Source organism: Scomber japonicus, chromosome 23, assembly GCF_027409825.1.
Source record: "Scomber japonicus isolate fScoJap1 chromosome 23, fScoJap1.pri, whole genome shotgun sequence".
Classification (NCBI taxonomy): domain Eukaryota; kingdom Metazoa; phylum Chordata; class Actinopteri; order Scombriformes; family Scombridae; genus Scomber; species Scomber japonicus.
This window is the reverse complement of record NC_070600.1, coordinates 12,139,236-12,156,742: the sequence shown is the minus strand read 5'-3', so window position 1 is coordinate 12,156,742 and position 17,507 is coordinate 12,139,236. Positions and strand designations below refer to the sequence as shown.

At 40.3% G+C, this 17,507-nt stretch overlaps 1 protein-coding gene across 1 annotated transcript; it reads right to left on the bottom strand.

The window, feature by feature from the left end:
- Positions 1-5,964: 5,964 nt before the first annotated feature.
- cntn1b (contactin 1b) lies at positions 5,965-15,556 on the bottom strand. Its single transcript, XM_053344192.1, has 23 exons — positions 15,419-15,556; positions 14,811-14,846; positions 14,545-14,671; positions 14,261-14,442; positions 13,599-13,694; positions 13,169-13,381; positions 12,988-13,087; positions 12,695-12,879; positions 12,196-12,320; positions 11,954-12,071; positions 11,286-11,436; positions 11,032-11,159; positions 10,752-10,924; positions 10,426-10,549; positions 10,113-10,280; positions 9,876-10,025; positions 9,721-9,791; positions 9,361-9,613; positions 9,155-9,276; positions 8,123-8,312; positions 7,899-8,020; positions 7,057-7,213; positions 5,965-6,962 (listed from the first exon to the last, which is right to left on the bottom strand). The coding sequence occupies exons 1-23, from the start codon at positions 15,471-15,473 to the stop codon at positions 6,880-6,882; spliced, it is 3,129 nt and encodes a 1,042-aa protein (XP_053200167.1). The 5' UTR covers positions 15,474-15,556; the 3' UTR covers positions 5,965-6,879.
- Positions 15,557-17,507: the final 1,951 nt, after the last annotated feature.

The following is a 17,507-nucleotide window of genomic DNA, read 5'->3' as shown; positions in this document are numbered from 1 at the left end:
CTATCTTCTCTTTCTGTCTCTCCCTCTATTTCCCCTTCACTGTCTTCTCTTTTGTTTCCTATCTCGATCCCTTCGCTACATTCTGCCTCTTTCTGCTTCAACCCCTTCAGCTTCCTCTTCCTGACAGTGCAGGTATCACATTCCTCTTTCATCAGCCTGACATCCATCCTTCACTGCATGGCCTCCTGTGTGACGGCTGAGATTGTACCACACTAATGGGTGAAGTCCTTCTCTCCTGTCTACAGCAGGGCAGCATCGAAAGCATGTATGTAATGCTCTGCAAAAATACATAAATCTTAAAATGCAATTTAACATTGAGGTTTTAATCTTAAAATATTATTCATTGTCATCTACAACTATCAGTATTATTCAGCCTCAAAGTGTCTCCTCTTTGTTGTGGCCACTTGAGCCAGGTCATAACAATGGTTTAAAAACAAGGTCACTGTGCTATCAGATGATTAAATCCTTATTTCCTGAAATAGAAATTAAAGAATTTTCTAATTTCACGCTTTTGTCAAATGTTTTTCCACTTGTTAAAACAATATGCATATTTTTGATTAAAAGTGAAGCCATTCTCTTTCATCTGCAACAAAAATTAATTTAACATTTATCCAAATTATGTATAGATAAGGAGAATAATCGAATGAATTTATCTCGTACCAGTGGTTTCACTTGTTAAGAAAATGTTATACTGAAAGTGAATACAAGAAGACTGATGAATAATTTGACCAGTTTTTCTCCTTAACTCTCTTCCTGATTGACTGGATAATTGCAAATACTGGAGACTGATAATCATGCTCCTCAGTAATTAGAAGCACAGACAACCTTGTACTGCTTCATTCTCTTCGGTCATTAAGGATGGATGAAGTCAGATCGCATATACTGATAACATATAAACAAACTAGCTCATTGTTGCAACTGTAAGGGACAGTTTTGCTTTGAGTTAAATGCTAACACAAGTATAGCAACATGCTCACAATGACAATGCTGACATGCTAATGTTTTGAAGGTATGTTTGCCACGTTCGAAAAATTTTGACTTAATGGTGGTGCTAGATGAAATGTAAGATAATCATTATCTTTGACCCACAAATGTCTGTAAAATTCAATGCCATTCCATCCATTAGATGTTGAGATATCACTCGATAAATGAAAACTGACCCACTGCTGGCACTACATTATTTTTCTACGGGGATCAAAGATATCTGTACCAAATTTCATGGTAATCCATCCTTTTATTTCCCCTTTACTGTCTTTCATTTCATGGTAATGTTGAGATATTTTAAAATGTAAACCATGTGTTGGTTCCAGGGATCGCTCAGGAAGGGGATCACAAAAGTCATTAAGATACATCCTCTGGGCACCACGAATGTCTGTACCTGATTTAGTGGCCATTCTTTCAATAGTTCTCGGCGAATATCAGTGTTAGACCAACTGATTGACGACCAACCAACATTGTCCTTGAGTTGTGATGGTAACACGTCTAAAAATTCATGGCTAAAAAATGAGGAAATGTCCTCACAGATAAAGAAGTACACTATTCCTACTCCATCGCCCTTGTTTGTTTACCATAATACAGTATTTGATCCAGATTTTGGACTAAATCGAGCCTAGTTCATTACATCCTTGTCTTTTCTGTTAAGCATTTCTACTTCTGATGACAAACAATAATAATGGTGTGTTCTTTGTGGACTGCTCATTCAACCATTTTCTCAACCACACTGAATGAACATCCCCTAAGCAAACGCTGAAAAGGTATTTACAGCAACAAAGGTTCTCTGGATGTGGACATACTGCTGTTAATCTTTAATTGGACTCAAAGAGGATTGAAAACTGTTTTTCTGGCATCAGTGTTCACAAGCATCAGGTCTGCCAGCAGAAGACAGAGAAGAAGAAAGAGGATTTGGTGCGATTGCCAAAGTAGACTGGGGGGTCCTGGAGTAGAGTGAGCAGAAATCTGGCAGGGGGTTGATGAGCCACACAGAACCAAGTCACACAATACAACCTGTCTGTTGTTATTTCAGAATTTACACAGTGCTATACTAGGTGCTGTGTATCTAGGGAATGTTTCCACAATGAGGTTTCCCAATTTAGCCAATGGACAGGAAAAGCCTTTTCTGTGAGGGTATACAATGCACAATAAGCACTCAATTCCCCCTCAATGCCACACAATACAGCTAAAATTGTTTCATTTGGCCTCTAGGTACACATCCTTTTTGTTCGCTTATAGTGAAGGAACACCTACATCAACCATCAGCCTGACTTCACAGGGTAAACAGGGTCATAAAGTATCCATAGAAGAGGCAATTACTTCTTCAGCTGACACTGTAACCCATTTCAGCCAATCGAACAGTGGGAGAGGCCTCCAACTGTGGGCTTACAGGCTGCTAACCTGGTTAGCTACGCTGCTAACACAGGCCAGCTCTGCCAAGCCAAATTGGTCTGGGAGATTTAGTGTGGCTTTTTCCAAACCCCAGGAGCCATCTGATGTTCAATAGGCTACTCTGCGCTGCAGGACCAGCAGGAGTAGTGTCTCTAGTCTGGGCTAACTAGCCATCAGGCAGGGGGGCTCTGCCTAATGTACCTATGTGATTTATGTGCCAGTACTAAGGCTAATGTGGGCTGCTATCCTGGTTTGGCTCTTTGTTGGATATCCAGACTTTGTTTCAAGCTTTCTCATTCCTTTGATGCTAAATGTATTTATAGCATTCCCTTTTGTACTGTAACATAGCTGCTAAATTACAGAAAATGTGTTCTCTATCTAAATTGATAGTGCACTGTTGTGTAAAAATACACCCACTGGTATATTGATAAGGATGGAGATCATTTGAGGGAATGGAAATGGGCCTAAAAGGGTTGAGAGGATTTGATAAAAATGCAATGAGTGCATGTGAGAGGCAGGAAATCACACAGGCTGAACCTGCTTTGAGGGCTCCAAGCTCTATTATTAAACCCATTTATGTGCTCCCACCATTACAGGTCCAACCTGACAGCCAGAGAGCTTCTTCTGATCAAATGGAAAGCAGCAAAGGGAATATCTAATACGTAAATAATCAGCTACATTCCTTTGCATGATGGGAGTTTATCTTTTGTATCTGACACCTGGGCTTACTATATTTGGTGTGTGATGAAAGCAAGTGAATTTATTGGGTTTGTGTACACTTTAGTAAAATAATGTAGGTATATTTTCAAAGATGACTTGAGCAGGGCATGCAGTGAATAGTGTAAAGGAGATGCCGTATGTGTTGCTCATTATGTTAATGTATCAGACAACTGAGACAAATTAGATGTAATCAAGGCTATGAGTTGAAATGCAAACTATTAACTTGTCATAGGCTCGACTACAAAGTGTACTCTTATGTAGGTTATAATAGGTGAACACTTTAAAATTGTCATAAAAGTATTGTCTTATTTTTAAGGTGCCAGTCTTTACTGTAGTTTGCATATTCAGAGTCGACCACATGACCTTCCTTATTTACCATAATGGCCCAGAATAATGCAGTGCTTCCTGTTCATATCCTACCTTAATATAAGTCAGACCCACCACGAATAAAACCTACACACTGATAAAATATCATATTAGCAGCATTCCACATTGTGCATGCACACAGTCATCTCTTTTATTGACTCCACTCTATTACCACAGTAAGCCTAAACATAAACACACCTGGAAAATAGTGTTATATTGCAGGCTACTGATAAAATGTAGGGTTCAGTGGCCTGCTAAATAGCATCTAATACTAAAACCCTGAAAGGAGTTCATCACTTTCTGTGCATTAGATGTCTAATCTGAAGTTCACTTCCACCATAAATCTGTGTGAGAAAATAATATGCTGGTAAAACAAACCCACTGATATGTACCTCTGATTCTATTAAAAAACTGAGCTACATTATTAAAAATATGAGATTGCATCCTATACAAAGAGGATTTGGATGATCCAGTGCTGTAGCCAGCAGTAGTTGTATGCTGTTGTTGTTCAACATTCACAAAAACTCAGAAGGAGCATCTAAGCAAAGGCAAAGGAAACTGTGTATCACAACCCCCCAATATCCCTTCAATATCCCTCTCTGAAGGAAGGATCATTCCCCAGCCATAGAAGACTCACCTTTGTGCATCTGCTGTGATTGTTTGTAAATGATGGTAGAATTGATTTCAGTCTCACATGGGATTTTCTGTGTCCATGTAATTAGTTTGAAGGGAAGGAGGTAAAATGGGAGAAATACTGGTAATGGAAGTATAAAACAAGGGAGATAAAAGCCACCCACACAGTGACTACTGTACAGTAAATACACAAACATCCTTTAAAATAGAAACTAGAAATACTGCCTCAGTATCAGTATTGTATGCTTGCGCCAACCAGCCAAGTTGCAGTTTACTGTACATCCATGTCTGTCCACTCATATAACATTTGTAGAAAAGACTTTGAAGGAATTTAGTAAAAGATATTTACTGTAGTGTATTTTCCATGTATGTGTATACCATGACAGCAGGCAATGTGTCAGATATCACTATTGCTGCAAAGTGGGTGCTTCACACACATCTTCAGTATCCGACCAATAGTGAAATATGTTCACAGTCTGTTCCTGAGTTATAGCATTGAATAATGGCCCGAAAAGTCTTTTAGCAGAATATTATGATGTCACAGTGATGTTGATCTTTAACCTTTTCGATATAAAATTTCATCACTTCAGACATTTGGATGAAATTTTGTCATAATTAGCTTATGAATTCTTGAGTAATGTTCAACAATGAGTGTTGCGGCATCACAGTGACTTTGACCACCAAATTCCAGTCAGTAAATACTTGAATCTATGTGGACCAAATTTAATGAAATTCCCTTCAGTCGTTCTTGAGATATCTTGTTCACAGCCATGGTTATCGCCAGCCAGAGGCAGAAAAATACTTCCTTTTTCTCTGTAAAACCTTCACAAGGAATTATGACTGGACATCGTGCTCCCTTCACCGTATACGGAATAAGCAAGAGCAAAACCAAAACAAGCATACCACATATTGTACTGTGAAAAAAACCTGATGTTAGACATTAGTAATATTACTGTAATGTTACACTGTAAGTGTAAACAAAGGGAAAAAATACCTCATACAGACAGAAAAAGTATATTTTTAATCAGCACATTTTGTATTTTATTGCAAGTCATATATAGTATAGATGATGAGATGGGAATGTGACAAGTCAGATTAACAATAACAGTAGCACAGTATATCGTTGGTGACTTGTTTAGACTGATGGATAATTCAAATATTTGTTAAAAGGCATGAGGATATAGTGCCATCTGCTGAATAAAATCCCACATCACACTTTAGTTTGCAGGCTCAGAGAAATAAAAAACCAAGAAAACAAGCACATATTGCTTGTTCACCAAAATTCAACATTAAACATGAATAAGACTCAACACCAAAGCCAGGCAAAAACTGTCTGAAGCAACATATTTTATTCCCATTTGTTCCGAGTAATTAAAAAAATAATAAAAAATTAAATGGAGGACTAAATAAACACAACTTGTGCTTGAGAGAAATCTAAAAGGTGGATTAAATATGTTTTGACCATGAGTCCAAACTGACTCCATCTACACATGCCAATTTCTTCTGACATCAGAAATGGACAAGATGATTTTGCAAGTCATACACCATATATGCCTTCATAAAAGATAACAGTCGCAAATCAGGAATAGACTAAAACTTAACCAAGAGAAAGATAATAATAATAATAATAATTCTTGAACATTTTTGTTGTACTCTGTTTAATGGTTTTGTAGCCTGACAGAACAAAGGAAATTAGTATATAGATACATTTGATTTACAGCACTTTCTGTCCAACCCTAGCTTCACAGTTCTTTAAGATGTAACATTCTGTGGCTGTCAAATGTCATTAATGGTCTCAAGAAAGATTTAATCAAAGTGATTTACCTGTCACACAGCACCATTGAAAATGTAAAAATTGTGAACGTATAGAACATAAAGCTGTACCATTGTGATTGTGAAGAATAATCTGATATAAAAACTTTAATATATTGAGTGTGTTCCAAGAAGAGAATTTGCAAATACGCATTGTACCCTCATAAAAACCACACACACACTAAAACAAACAAACAAAACACTCCTCTGCTCATTTCAAGCCTAATGCAGTGATTATTATACACTACTTTACATACTAGTCATTGCTTTGACCATCTGAGAGATTGTTAGTTCTCACTATAAATAGTATTTGCCCAGTCTTTGGGCTAAATTCTACCTAAGTATACTATGTGTCCAACTTATTAAAACTCCAAACAGGTATGAGCAATGAGAACATAATGAAGGTTGAATGATGGACAGGGACAGGGTATATTGCTGTGGTGATTTTAACAAACTCAACTTAAGAGTGCCATTTCTTGATGCATTTATATCTATATAAATATTGTATGGAGATCTTGTTTAGCGAATGAAGTCTATTGTCACAATATCCAACAATCATCATCTGTCTTCATTCCTTTTGAGTTTGGAGTGACTTGGATAAAGCACAACTGGATTTGAAAGAGGAATTTTGAATCTTCTCAATTACAGTTGTAGCCAATGTAGTCCCATGTTTTACAGCTTGTATTCTACAGATCTGCTCACTGCTCTGTTCTTCATTTAAAAGAATGAAGAATGTCCATAAAAAGTGGCAGGGCCAACATCCAATTCTGTTTTGGTGGGACAAAATCTTCCAGTGTAACAAACAATCAAATGCAGGACAGTTGCATGATGTGGGATCTTAACCATGACTACAGGTGTAAAGGGTGGACACACCAATTTTATGTGTTTAGAGGTGAAGACTTGATCTCTAATTAGGTCCACAGTTGTTTCCCAGAGTCTTTTATATACATGTTGCGTGTGGCAGGCTTACATTTCAAATCCCACAATGCACAGCGCCAGCAGCACCAAAGATACAAGGCTTAGAGTTGGTGTGGTCATGGATGCTTTACCTGAGGAAGCGGAAACAAAAAGTCAAGAGTCAAAAGAATAAAGAGGACAAAAGTCTTTCATCTTTAACCAATCATTAAATAGTTTTAGTCTTACCCAGAATACTAATCTTCCTGACTGGGCCATCTCCTCCTTCATAGCGACCACGCACCATCAGCTCATAGTCTTCAAGCTGAGGCATGGGAAAGTCCATAAAGTGCCAACCAGTAATGTAGACTTTGCCGTAGATGTAGCCAGTCTTTCTGAACATGACCTGAGAAACAAGAAACATGAGAGATTTTCAACCCTAAGATCAGCCTCTGTCTGAAACAGGCTATTTTAGCTCCTGTGTCTTTAAGGTCCCATCCAAATGACATCACTCTGTTCTCATTGGCCAGCTACCAGGAAGTTGCCTCTTGGTAGACTTTCTGCAATTTCAGAGACTACAGGGGTCTGTTCGAAACCACATACTTTCCTACTTGTACTAACTCTGACATATTTGAAGTATGTAGTGTGTTTCAACTGTGTGGTATGTGATTTAGAGTATGCGAGAAGTTCCCGGATGGTTTACTAGATTCACCAGAAATGCGGAGTATGCATCAAGAGCTGACTACTCACACTCAAATTGATGGTGCAATGCATTTCTTGAACAACCCTTAGCGATAAAACAAGTTCACAAAACAGACAGACATTTGTGAACGATCTGACATCAGTTCGATGGGGAAGTTGAGGTAACTTTAAGTGTTCAGAGCAGGATCAAGCTCTGGCTTTTGACTGTCAAGGAGCATTTTAACATATATTCACCTAAAGCTTTGTAACTTGGACCATGCTTTACACAGTCCTCTGACATTATAGTATATAAAGTATATACATGACAGAAAATCTCAAAAAGCACAATAAAAACTCATCATCAGGCTAAATAGATAGTAGCAAAGCTTCACAAAGCTTTCCATACCCACCTTGTAGTACAGTGGGAAAGAAATATTGCCAAACCAGTCGTACTGGATGTGATCCCACCAAACATACAACCACTTTCCTGTCCAGCTGATATAGCGCCACATCCTGGGAGCTTCAGGTGGTGCTGTAAATGCAACAGAATTTGTTATTAAGGCCAAATCTGTCATTGTATCATTATAGTGAGACACATGTTTACAGCCCACAGATTGGGATTGACTGGTCTTACGTGGTCTCTTTGTGAACATCTCACAGTGTTCACCAGGGGGTCCTAGGCCGGCTCCATTCAAGGCACGGACCTCAATGAGGTAGTGTGAGTCTGGCAGCATGTTCTCCAACCTGGTTTGATTGGCATTACCTGAAACAAATATACGATGGGCTCCCGGCTCAGGGTCATCGTATTTTCTCCAGTATTTGATCTGACCAACAAGAAACAACAGTTGTCAGCCAAAATAGGATGATGATGTGGTAGCAAGACTAATAATGTGTAATGTAATTGACATGAAAACATGTTATTATACATCTTTAAGGACAGAATCTGGAGTCATTGATTGGCCGTAATTGGCAAAATCGTTAATGCTGATTGATCTCTGTCATTAAATATATTCATGTTTTAGATCATACACAGAGCTTAACACTTTTTTTTTTCAATTATGTTTTTTAAGGTCATTGGAGTCTCTCTCCCCTCTGTACAAGAACTCTTCCAGAGCCATTGCAGGAGCAGAGCACTGAACATTGTTGGGGACCCCTCACACCCACTCCATAAGTACTTTGAACTGCTGCTGTCAGGCAAGAGATACAGAAGCTTGAGAAGCAGAACCACCAGAATGATCAACAGCTTTCTTCCACAAGCTGTTAGGTTCCTAAACTGCTGACCTTTTTATATTGCCCACTATTTTATTTTATATATTACTCTCACCCATTATTTATTATTGCCATTTATTTATTACACTTATTTATTACACAGCCCTGCCTAATGTGTCTTAGGGATGTGTGTATGTGTGTGCATGTGGGTGTGCGCGAGGGAGGGAGGGGTTGATTGTGATAACATGGGATTGCTATGTGATAAATGTTGCACAGGTTCCTAAGAGAGAAACGCTGTCTCACTCTGTGTGCACTACTGCTGTAATGTTTAACTCAGTGACAATTAAGTTAGATTTGATTTGAGTAAACAAGGGGAGAGAGAAATGGGTATGACATGCAACAAAGAGTTGAGACAGAAATCCTCAGTTGGTATGTGGAATTTGTAAAAGCTCTATACCTGATATCCCTCGATGTACTGCTGCAAGCCTGTTCCAGTGTCGACCACTGGCAGCCACCACACCAGGGCTTCTGTAGAAGACACCGGCCTGGCATAGACGTCTGTCGGAGACTCTGTAGGTACTGAAAAAGAAAGTTGCTCTACATTTAGTGTCACATCCTTTATTTTTCTACACCTGAAGACCACCACCAACAAAAAATCCTCACCATCTCGTGGATAGTAGATGACCCTGGTGAGACTGTAGGGTCCATCTCCTTTCACGTTAAAGGCTTTGACCTTCACCTGAAACTCTCGGACCTGAAAGTCCTCCTCAGTGGGAATGAAGTAGGAGTCTCTGTGGACGTAACGCCTCGTCTCTGGGTCTGAGATGGTCTCATACCACCAGTCATAAGCATCATGAGGCTTGAATGCCACAATGTAGCCAAACTTCTTGCCAAAGAAATACCACGGCTGCACAGGCTAAGTATCAGGATTAAAGAGAACAGGGGTAAAGGAAGGACTTTACTCAGCTTTTCTTACTGCAGGGATTTGATGAATGCCATGTAAACAACTGAGGGCTTACTTACTGTCCATGTAATGACGATCTCACCATTTCTACCTCCATAACCTTCTACATCTGTGGGTGAAATCAATGGAGCTGGAAAAACAAAAAAGTTTACATGGTTTTATTTTCTGTCATATAATTATATGAAAAGCATAAATGCTCTATCTCCTTCCCTACCAGCGTCCCAGGTTTTGATCTTAAGGGAGGGGATGCTGGCCTCTCCAGAGCCATACTCGTTGGTGGCGATGATCCTGAACTGATACTCCATCCAGGGGTAAAGATCTGTTACCTCTGCCTTCTCCACACTGCCATCGAGAAAGCTTGGAGCTGAAGGAGACACAAAGGGCACTCAAGTCAAACATGATCAGATCTGTGGCGCTAGCTTGCCCTCTATAGGCAATAAGCAGTACTTACAGGTGCTGGCATCCCTCCAGTCGTCTTCATACAAAGCCCAGTAGTGTCTGGTTTGAATGGTGTAGGAGAGAATGGGGCTGTTATGTTCCGACCCTTTAGTCCACAACAGCTTCACCCACGTGTCCCCGATCTCCTCCACACGGACCACACCAGGAGGACCGGGAACACCTGGAACAGGGAGGAAAGATGCATGGTGTTACAATCCAAAATAAGTTCCCTTTTAACTGCCAGCCATGATCAGCAAATGGGTGCCGGTGCGCTCAGCCACACACATTACGCTATCTCTCCTCAGGCAAGACATTCTGGGACTCACCGACAATTTTGAGGTCAGCGTAGGCATTATCACTGTCCACCACAGTCTGAGCCGTGCAGGTGTAGCGACCCTCATGCCAGATCTGCACATTTTTTATTCTCAGGTTCCCACTGCCGTCTTCATTCTACAACAGGTGGCAAAAAAGTAGAAGATAAAATAGGAAGGAGAGGAGAAATGAGGAAAGGACAAAGAGAAATGTGTAGGAGGAAGAAGGAAAACAATGAGTGCACAAGGCAGAGTCAGAAAATATCACATAACTGAGATATCCTTAATTAACTGAAAATTGACTGATCGTGAGACACCAGTCAGATAAATCATCATCCTACCAAAACACGTTCATAGTGTTGCCACTCGGAATCGAAGTCGATGACTCTGAAGTCTACGGCCCAGATGAAAGCAATGTCCAGCATGGGGTCGAATGAAGCAGAGCAACTCAGAATCACTTCATCACCAACCTTAACCTCAGTGTCTTCAGGTGGTTCTGTGATGATGGTAGCCTCTAGGAAAGTAAATCACAAATACAATTCAGGGACAGAAAATTCAAGATATACTTGTTTTTCAGAGTGTTAATGGACAAAATGTCACCAAAAACACACATGACCTGACCTGTGATGGTGAGATAGCCAGAGCTGTTGGACTTTCCTCTGTCATTCTCGGCAAAGCAGTTATAAAAACCCTCATCATTTTTGGTGGCATTGAGGATCTCCAGACTCCCATCATACAAGATGGAAATGCTACATGTGAACAGAATGAACACAACCAAGCTGCTTGTAAGTGGACTGACTCCTCAGTGACACAGTACATCAGTGTTACGTGGTCATTTTAAAGTTATTGTTGAATATATTGTAAGTTGTTCTGACCGTGAATTGTTAAAGAGCAGTTCTTTGCCCTTTGTCCAGGTGTAGCGAGGTTTAGGAGCTGCTCTAGGTTTACACTCGATTACCACACGGCCATCTTTAGCCCCAAGAAGCTGTTTCTTCACAGGGTTAAACTCGAATGTTGGAGCACAGGCTGGAAGCAGATTAAATAGTGTGAGTTTAGTCATCATTAACCCCAAATTATATAATATATGCCCTCAGGGTTTTTTTAAAAATGTAATGTAATGTGTAATATGTCTTATGTTTATTATATGTTTCTTTTAAGTATATTTTTTGGGGCTTTAATGTACAGGTTAGTAGAGAGAGACAGGAAACTGGAAGCAGAGATAGGACCAGGATAGGACCTCTCGGTGCGGGATTCAAACCAGGGTCGCCTGCACTGAGGACTGTAGCCTCAACACATGGAGCGGGTGCTCTACCCACTGAGCTAAACACCGCCTGTTTCAATATGTTTTTATATGTTTTTTAGGTGGGAGTGTAGTGTAAACTGTATTTTGTTTCCCTCCATGTCTAGTACATGCTGTGGCAATGAAAATAAAGCTTCCTTGAATCCTTTAAATGAATGATACTGTATATTCTAGCTGAAAGGAAAATCATGTTATTGTACACCAAGATGTAATTTGTTCTAACGCTATTTCAAGAGGGCTCACCAATAACTCGCAGCTCAGCGTTGGCATATTTGATGCCCCAGTAGTTCTCAGCAACACACTGGTACATCCCAGAATCATCAAAAGTCAGACTGGAGAACTTCAGCTCCCCTTTCCCATACTGAAAAAAAACAAACCATGGGAACACATAATTTTAAGGAAACCTGTACACACCACACAAGCAGAGTGTATTACCAGATATCCCCGCGAACAGCTTTAATGGTAGCTAACAAGTAAGATTTTACCATATATCCATCTTTGTACCAGCGGATGAAAGGGAAGGGCTTCCCTGATGCCACACAGCGCATGGTGTGCTCTGAGCCAATGTCAATCTGAGTGTTGTTAATGGTCTCTGCCCACTCTGGAGCAGCTGAAAAGACAAAATTAGCATAAATGTGATGATGCTGATGTCCAGTTGCCCCTTCCCTGTAACACTAAAGGCCCGGAAATTATATGGAGAAAAAAAAAGTCTTACAAAAGTTTTACATCTCTTAACAATTTTGCTTCCTGAGAAAATGTTTTTGTTACCTAGAACATTGCAAACCATGACATGGAAGTGCATCAACTATAGAGTTTTGCTCTGTACAATGAGCAATTACTATTTACAGAAAATTATGATAATTATCTTAATATCACACTGCTGGCAGATTATATTGTAAGTAGTAATATCCCTTGTCTCTGCACTCGTTAGTGTAATACCTTACAATCTAATTTTGTTAAGCACACTCAAATGAGCTCACTTACACTCCACATAGAGCCACGCTTTGTGCCAGTCCTTCCCTTTAGTGTTGATGGCTTCACATTCGTATGCTCCCACGTCTTCATACTGCACATTATACAGGTGAAGCACAGCTCCTGATTCACTGATCTCATGATTTGGCGGTAGGTCAGTGGCGTCCACTTTTCTCCAAACAATATGAGGGATGGGGCTAATGGACACACAGCAAAAATTTGTAAATGCATAATTGAATGGATTCAGTGAAATAATACAACATAACTAGATGGGGAACCCAAAGCAGAAATGAATGAAAACTTACTTTCCCAATGCAAAGCACTCCAATGTAATATTAGAAGCTAGCATGGCAGTTGTGTCTGGGAACTTCACCCTGATGTCAGCTGGGTATTTTCTCTCCTCACCTGATGCAAAATATTTTATATACTGAAAATTTTGAACATCAGATATTAGATAAATGAGGAGGAAATACACACGTCACTAACCATCGTCGGGTGGTGAGGGGATGAGAGGGATGAACTTAGAGAAGACGCTCTTCCCAGTGATGGGGCTGGAAACGAAGCAAGAGTAATTTCCTGCGTCCTGAGCTTCCACCTTGGAGATATACAGGTTCCCCGTCTTCTGAGAGACAAACCGACGATTATCTGTGTGCAGGAACACTGGGAACTCATTGTAGATCCAGCGGTAGGTCACCTCCTCTAAATGAAGATAAAAGAAAAACAAAACATGTAGTTGTATCAGAGCTTTTTAAATCCCAACACATTTTGAAACATACAATATCTAACATACTTCTCTCCAAATAATTCTGTTGTGCAGATTGAAACAATATGGATCAGGAATACAGTGAAAAGCCATTATGAATACATGTGAAGTAATGGACAGATGTCTGATTGTGACATGATGAAGTGTACATACCTGGCCAGGCTTTTGGAGGGCGGCACAACAGAACTGCCCCTTGTCCCTCTTTGACATACACAGGGTCTCTTTCCTCCTGGGGGAACTCCTCCACAACTAAACAGCAAAACAGGTGGAAATGTTAAATATAAGAGCATTTTCTCCATGAAATATATTGTAAGTAAGAAGTGTAACTGTTTATACAACCAACTGTAGCCTGCACTGCAAAACTGTGTGTCATCAAATTCAATATTACCTGACACTCAAAGAAACGAACCAGCTTTAGTCATTCAGGGACCTTAAAACCAACAGCGTGGGTGTTTCTTCTTTCAACATAGATCATTTGAGATATTCTCTGCTAGTTTTATTTCCCAGTAATTTTCAGGAAAAAGAACAATAAGATGGAAGACTAAAATAGGCCTCAGCCCTTGTAACAAAGGCTGTAGTGAGTTGAATAAGTCTTATTCAAAGTCAAATCTAAAATAGGTGTCTTCTAGGGAAAATTTGACAGAGGATCTGGTAAAAAATAAAATAAATGGAGGAACAAATGGAGTCAGTCTCTCTGCTATAATGTCAAATCCAAGAGAAGCCTGATCAAAGAATGTAATGACACCCAGAAAAGATGTCGAAAACCTTGAATACTAGCACTGCCCCAGCTGCACTAGCAGATTTGACATGCTCACATCCGAACTTGACCCTGGCCTCCTTGCTGATGACTGTGCCATAGATGTTCCGGGCCACACAGATGTAAGTCCCACTGTGCTTTTTGTGTCTAGGGTTGGTGATAACCAGGTTTCCCCCCACCAGGCTGTAGTGCTCGTCTGGCTGCTCCATCAGTTTGATCTCCCAGTTATCACGGCGCCACCTGCATGTGATATCGCACCTCTTGATATAAATTATTTGTGCTGTTCATCCTGTGAATTTGTATAGATATACAGATGTGATGCAGTGCATTGCAATGTGTAACCTGTATGTAGCTGGTGGGTTGGCCCGTGCCCTGCAGTTCATGGAGATTCTCCCATCAGGTGAGTCCTCAGTATAGACCACATCCACAGGCTCCTCCTCAAAGATGGGACCATAGCCAGTAGCATCCTCTGACGAATTTAACATTATTAATTACAATTAGCTAACACAAAAATATACCCCACTATTACATACAGTTACCCTGAAACATAATGGCACATGTGATGCATGCTTTGTTATAGTTCTGATTGTTTAGAAAACTCAACTCACCTCCATATATTCTGGGCTCCCCAAACAGTACTCCCCCTGCAAAGCGGAAACATGGTTGTGTCAGCTAATTGAACTATAGCTAAGCCAAGCGCCCTCCACTCACTCGGACAAACAATCAACATTCAGTGACAGGCACTATGGCAGGTGTCACAGTAGGAGACATTTTGCAGGAGGCCATTGATGAGTTTAGGAGACAGAACGATCAGATATCATCTAGAAGTCATCAAAAGGATCTAAACTACTCATTGGATGGATATCTTAATCATTATATTGTTGAGAAGGTCGATAAAAAGCTTCAGTTACAAGCCAAAATGGTCCCAGTGCAAACATGATAAACCACATCTCGTCACCATCGCCATCTCAGACAACATTGTTGACATCAAAGTGCCACTGAAGTTAAGTTAACCTCATAAAACTGAACGAAAATACGCACTGTGATTGGCTCATCGCGTTTGAGGGCGGGACTTAGCCATGCATTGTTCACACCCTTTTATACAGCGTATGTTCACACCTAAATTACTTGGCATGACCAAAGCACCTACAGTACTACTGGAATTTTTTTAAATGATTTTGGGGGGTTTATTTTCATGAATCTCTGTGTCTCTTACCTGTGAGAGAGATGGAGGAGGAGATGGCCAATAGTAGTAAAGCAGTGGAAGCCATCACAATCGTTAGATCAACTCACAGCCTCGTGAGTTAGACAGATTGACAGATGGACACAGACAGGAAGTTGATGGACAGAATATGAACTGGAAAGACAAAGAAAGAGGACAAAAGGAAAGATAAATATGGGGGCTCGAGGCTGAACAGAATCACTGTTTATCATGATCTTTACAGTATTATCAAACACTTAGATGAAAGATGATACAATAGCCTGACTTTCTATACGAGAAACAAAGTGTTTGCAACTAGCTGGAATATTCTCCATGGATATAAATGATTCAAGATGCGAATGACTCAGCAGAACACTGCAAATAGTCAGGCAGAGAGAGAGAGTGTGCACATCCGACAGGAAATGCACTGTGCTCCTGCAGAGAAACACAAGGCTGCTCTGTGTGTGCACTCTAACACACTGTAACACCATGACTGTCTGTACACAAAAACACAAGGTAGCACTACAGTACCTTAACAAGCTCCTGCAGTGCTGTCACACATGCCACACATCACTTCTGCAAGATGAAACGTCAGTGCTGAGTGAACAACTGCAGCATTTTAGCTCATCGAGCAGTGCATACCAGAGAGGTCAGTTAGAAGAAGACATTGAACAGCAGAGAGGGAGAGGGTGGGGGAGGAACATGCGAAAAAATAGGATGGACCAAAGATTGAAAGAGGCAAACAGTGCCAGATGGGGCTGGATCACTTCCTGTGGTCTCATAAGGGTCCCAGTGAAGAAGTCACATTTCACTCCAGAATACAATGAAGCACATGAAAACCTCTGCACTGATCTTATCATGTGAGGGGAATACTTTGGTCTGGTTTAATCAAATAGGCAGCTGTGTCCAAAATTGTATGATTTCAAGCCTATACGAATAAAAGCTGCATATCTGAGGAAAGAAGTTTCATAGTTTGTAGGAGTCAGTTTCTCCCACTTGAGTCAAATGTGTGAAATCAGGAGGATAACAGTGAGTACACGAATGTCCCAAAGACCAAAAGACCAAGATGATTGTATTATACAACAACAACTGCACCTGAAATGAAAGCTGCTAAAAATCCATTTACAGCATGTTTGATTTTAAATGAATACATCATTATCGTGACATGCACACATTAATGCACAAGCCCCTCCATCACATAATCTGACCTTGTTATACCTGTAAAGCTGTTTCATTCACATTTTAGGTTTAAATTTCAAGCATTTGCAATAAGTACTAATGTAAGAACAGCCTGACTTTCCTTAATCATGTTATGGGAGAGACATAAGTTACAGTTATGGATGCTCTTTCTGTCTCCAGTTGTGTTTTGAGCTGTCATTGTAAAATTCATCAGAGATACACCAAACTTCCTTTAAAAACCACAGCAAACAATCAGCTTAAAGCTCAATCTGCAGCAGATAATCTTCCTTTAATGTCACAGGCTGTGGAGCTGTGAGCAGGGAGAGTAAATCAGGAAGAAATCAAACAGCTTCCCTTCCTTAGGAAAAAAAAACAAACACATTTACTGTATGTACCACTCACTGAGAGTCCAAGTGTCCATACACACTTTACTGAATGAATGTGAGGAGGAGGAGAGAAAGGCAGGACAACAAGAGGACACATTGTGGGGGAAGAAAACACTGCCGGACAGCCACCTCCCATGTGCCTCAGTCAAGTGCCATGCGTGAGCCACAGAGAGGAGGAGGAGGAGGAGGAGGAGGAGGAGGAGAAGAGAGAGAGAGAGAGAGCAGATACATACACCCAGACTGCAGTGCTGAGTCCTCTTGTGCACTATTGATGACTCAACACTAATATCAACACCACTCTACTGCTCTGCTGCATCTATATTGCATTTGTACAGCCTTATTTCTTCAAACTATTTGGGCAAGAATAGTAAATAGTTAGACTTGTGTGTGCCTTAGTGTGCCTATTTAATAAAATTAACACCCAAGGTTCAACATTACTTTTATAGAAAGCTTTCCACATGGTTGTTGCAGCAATCTGTTTCACCCTTACTCCTGATCAATTTGTCAGAGTGTTTTCATGTGTTTCCTCTGGCAGTAAT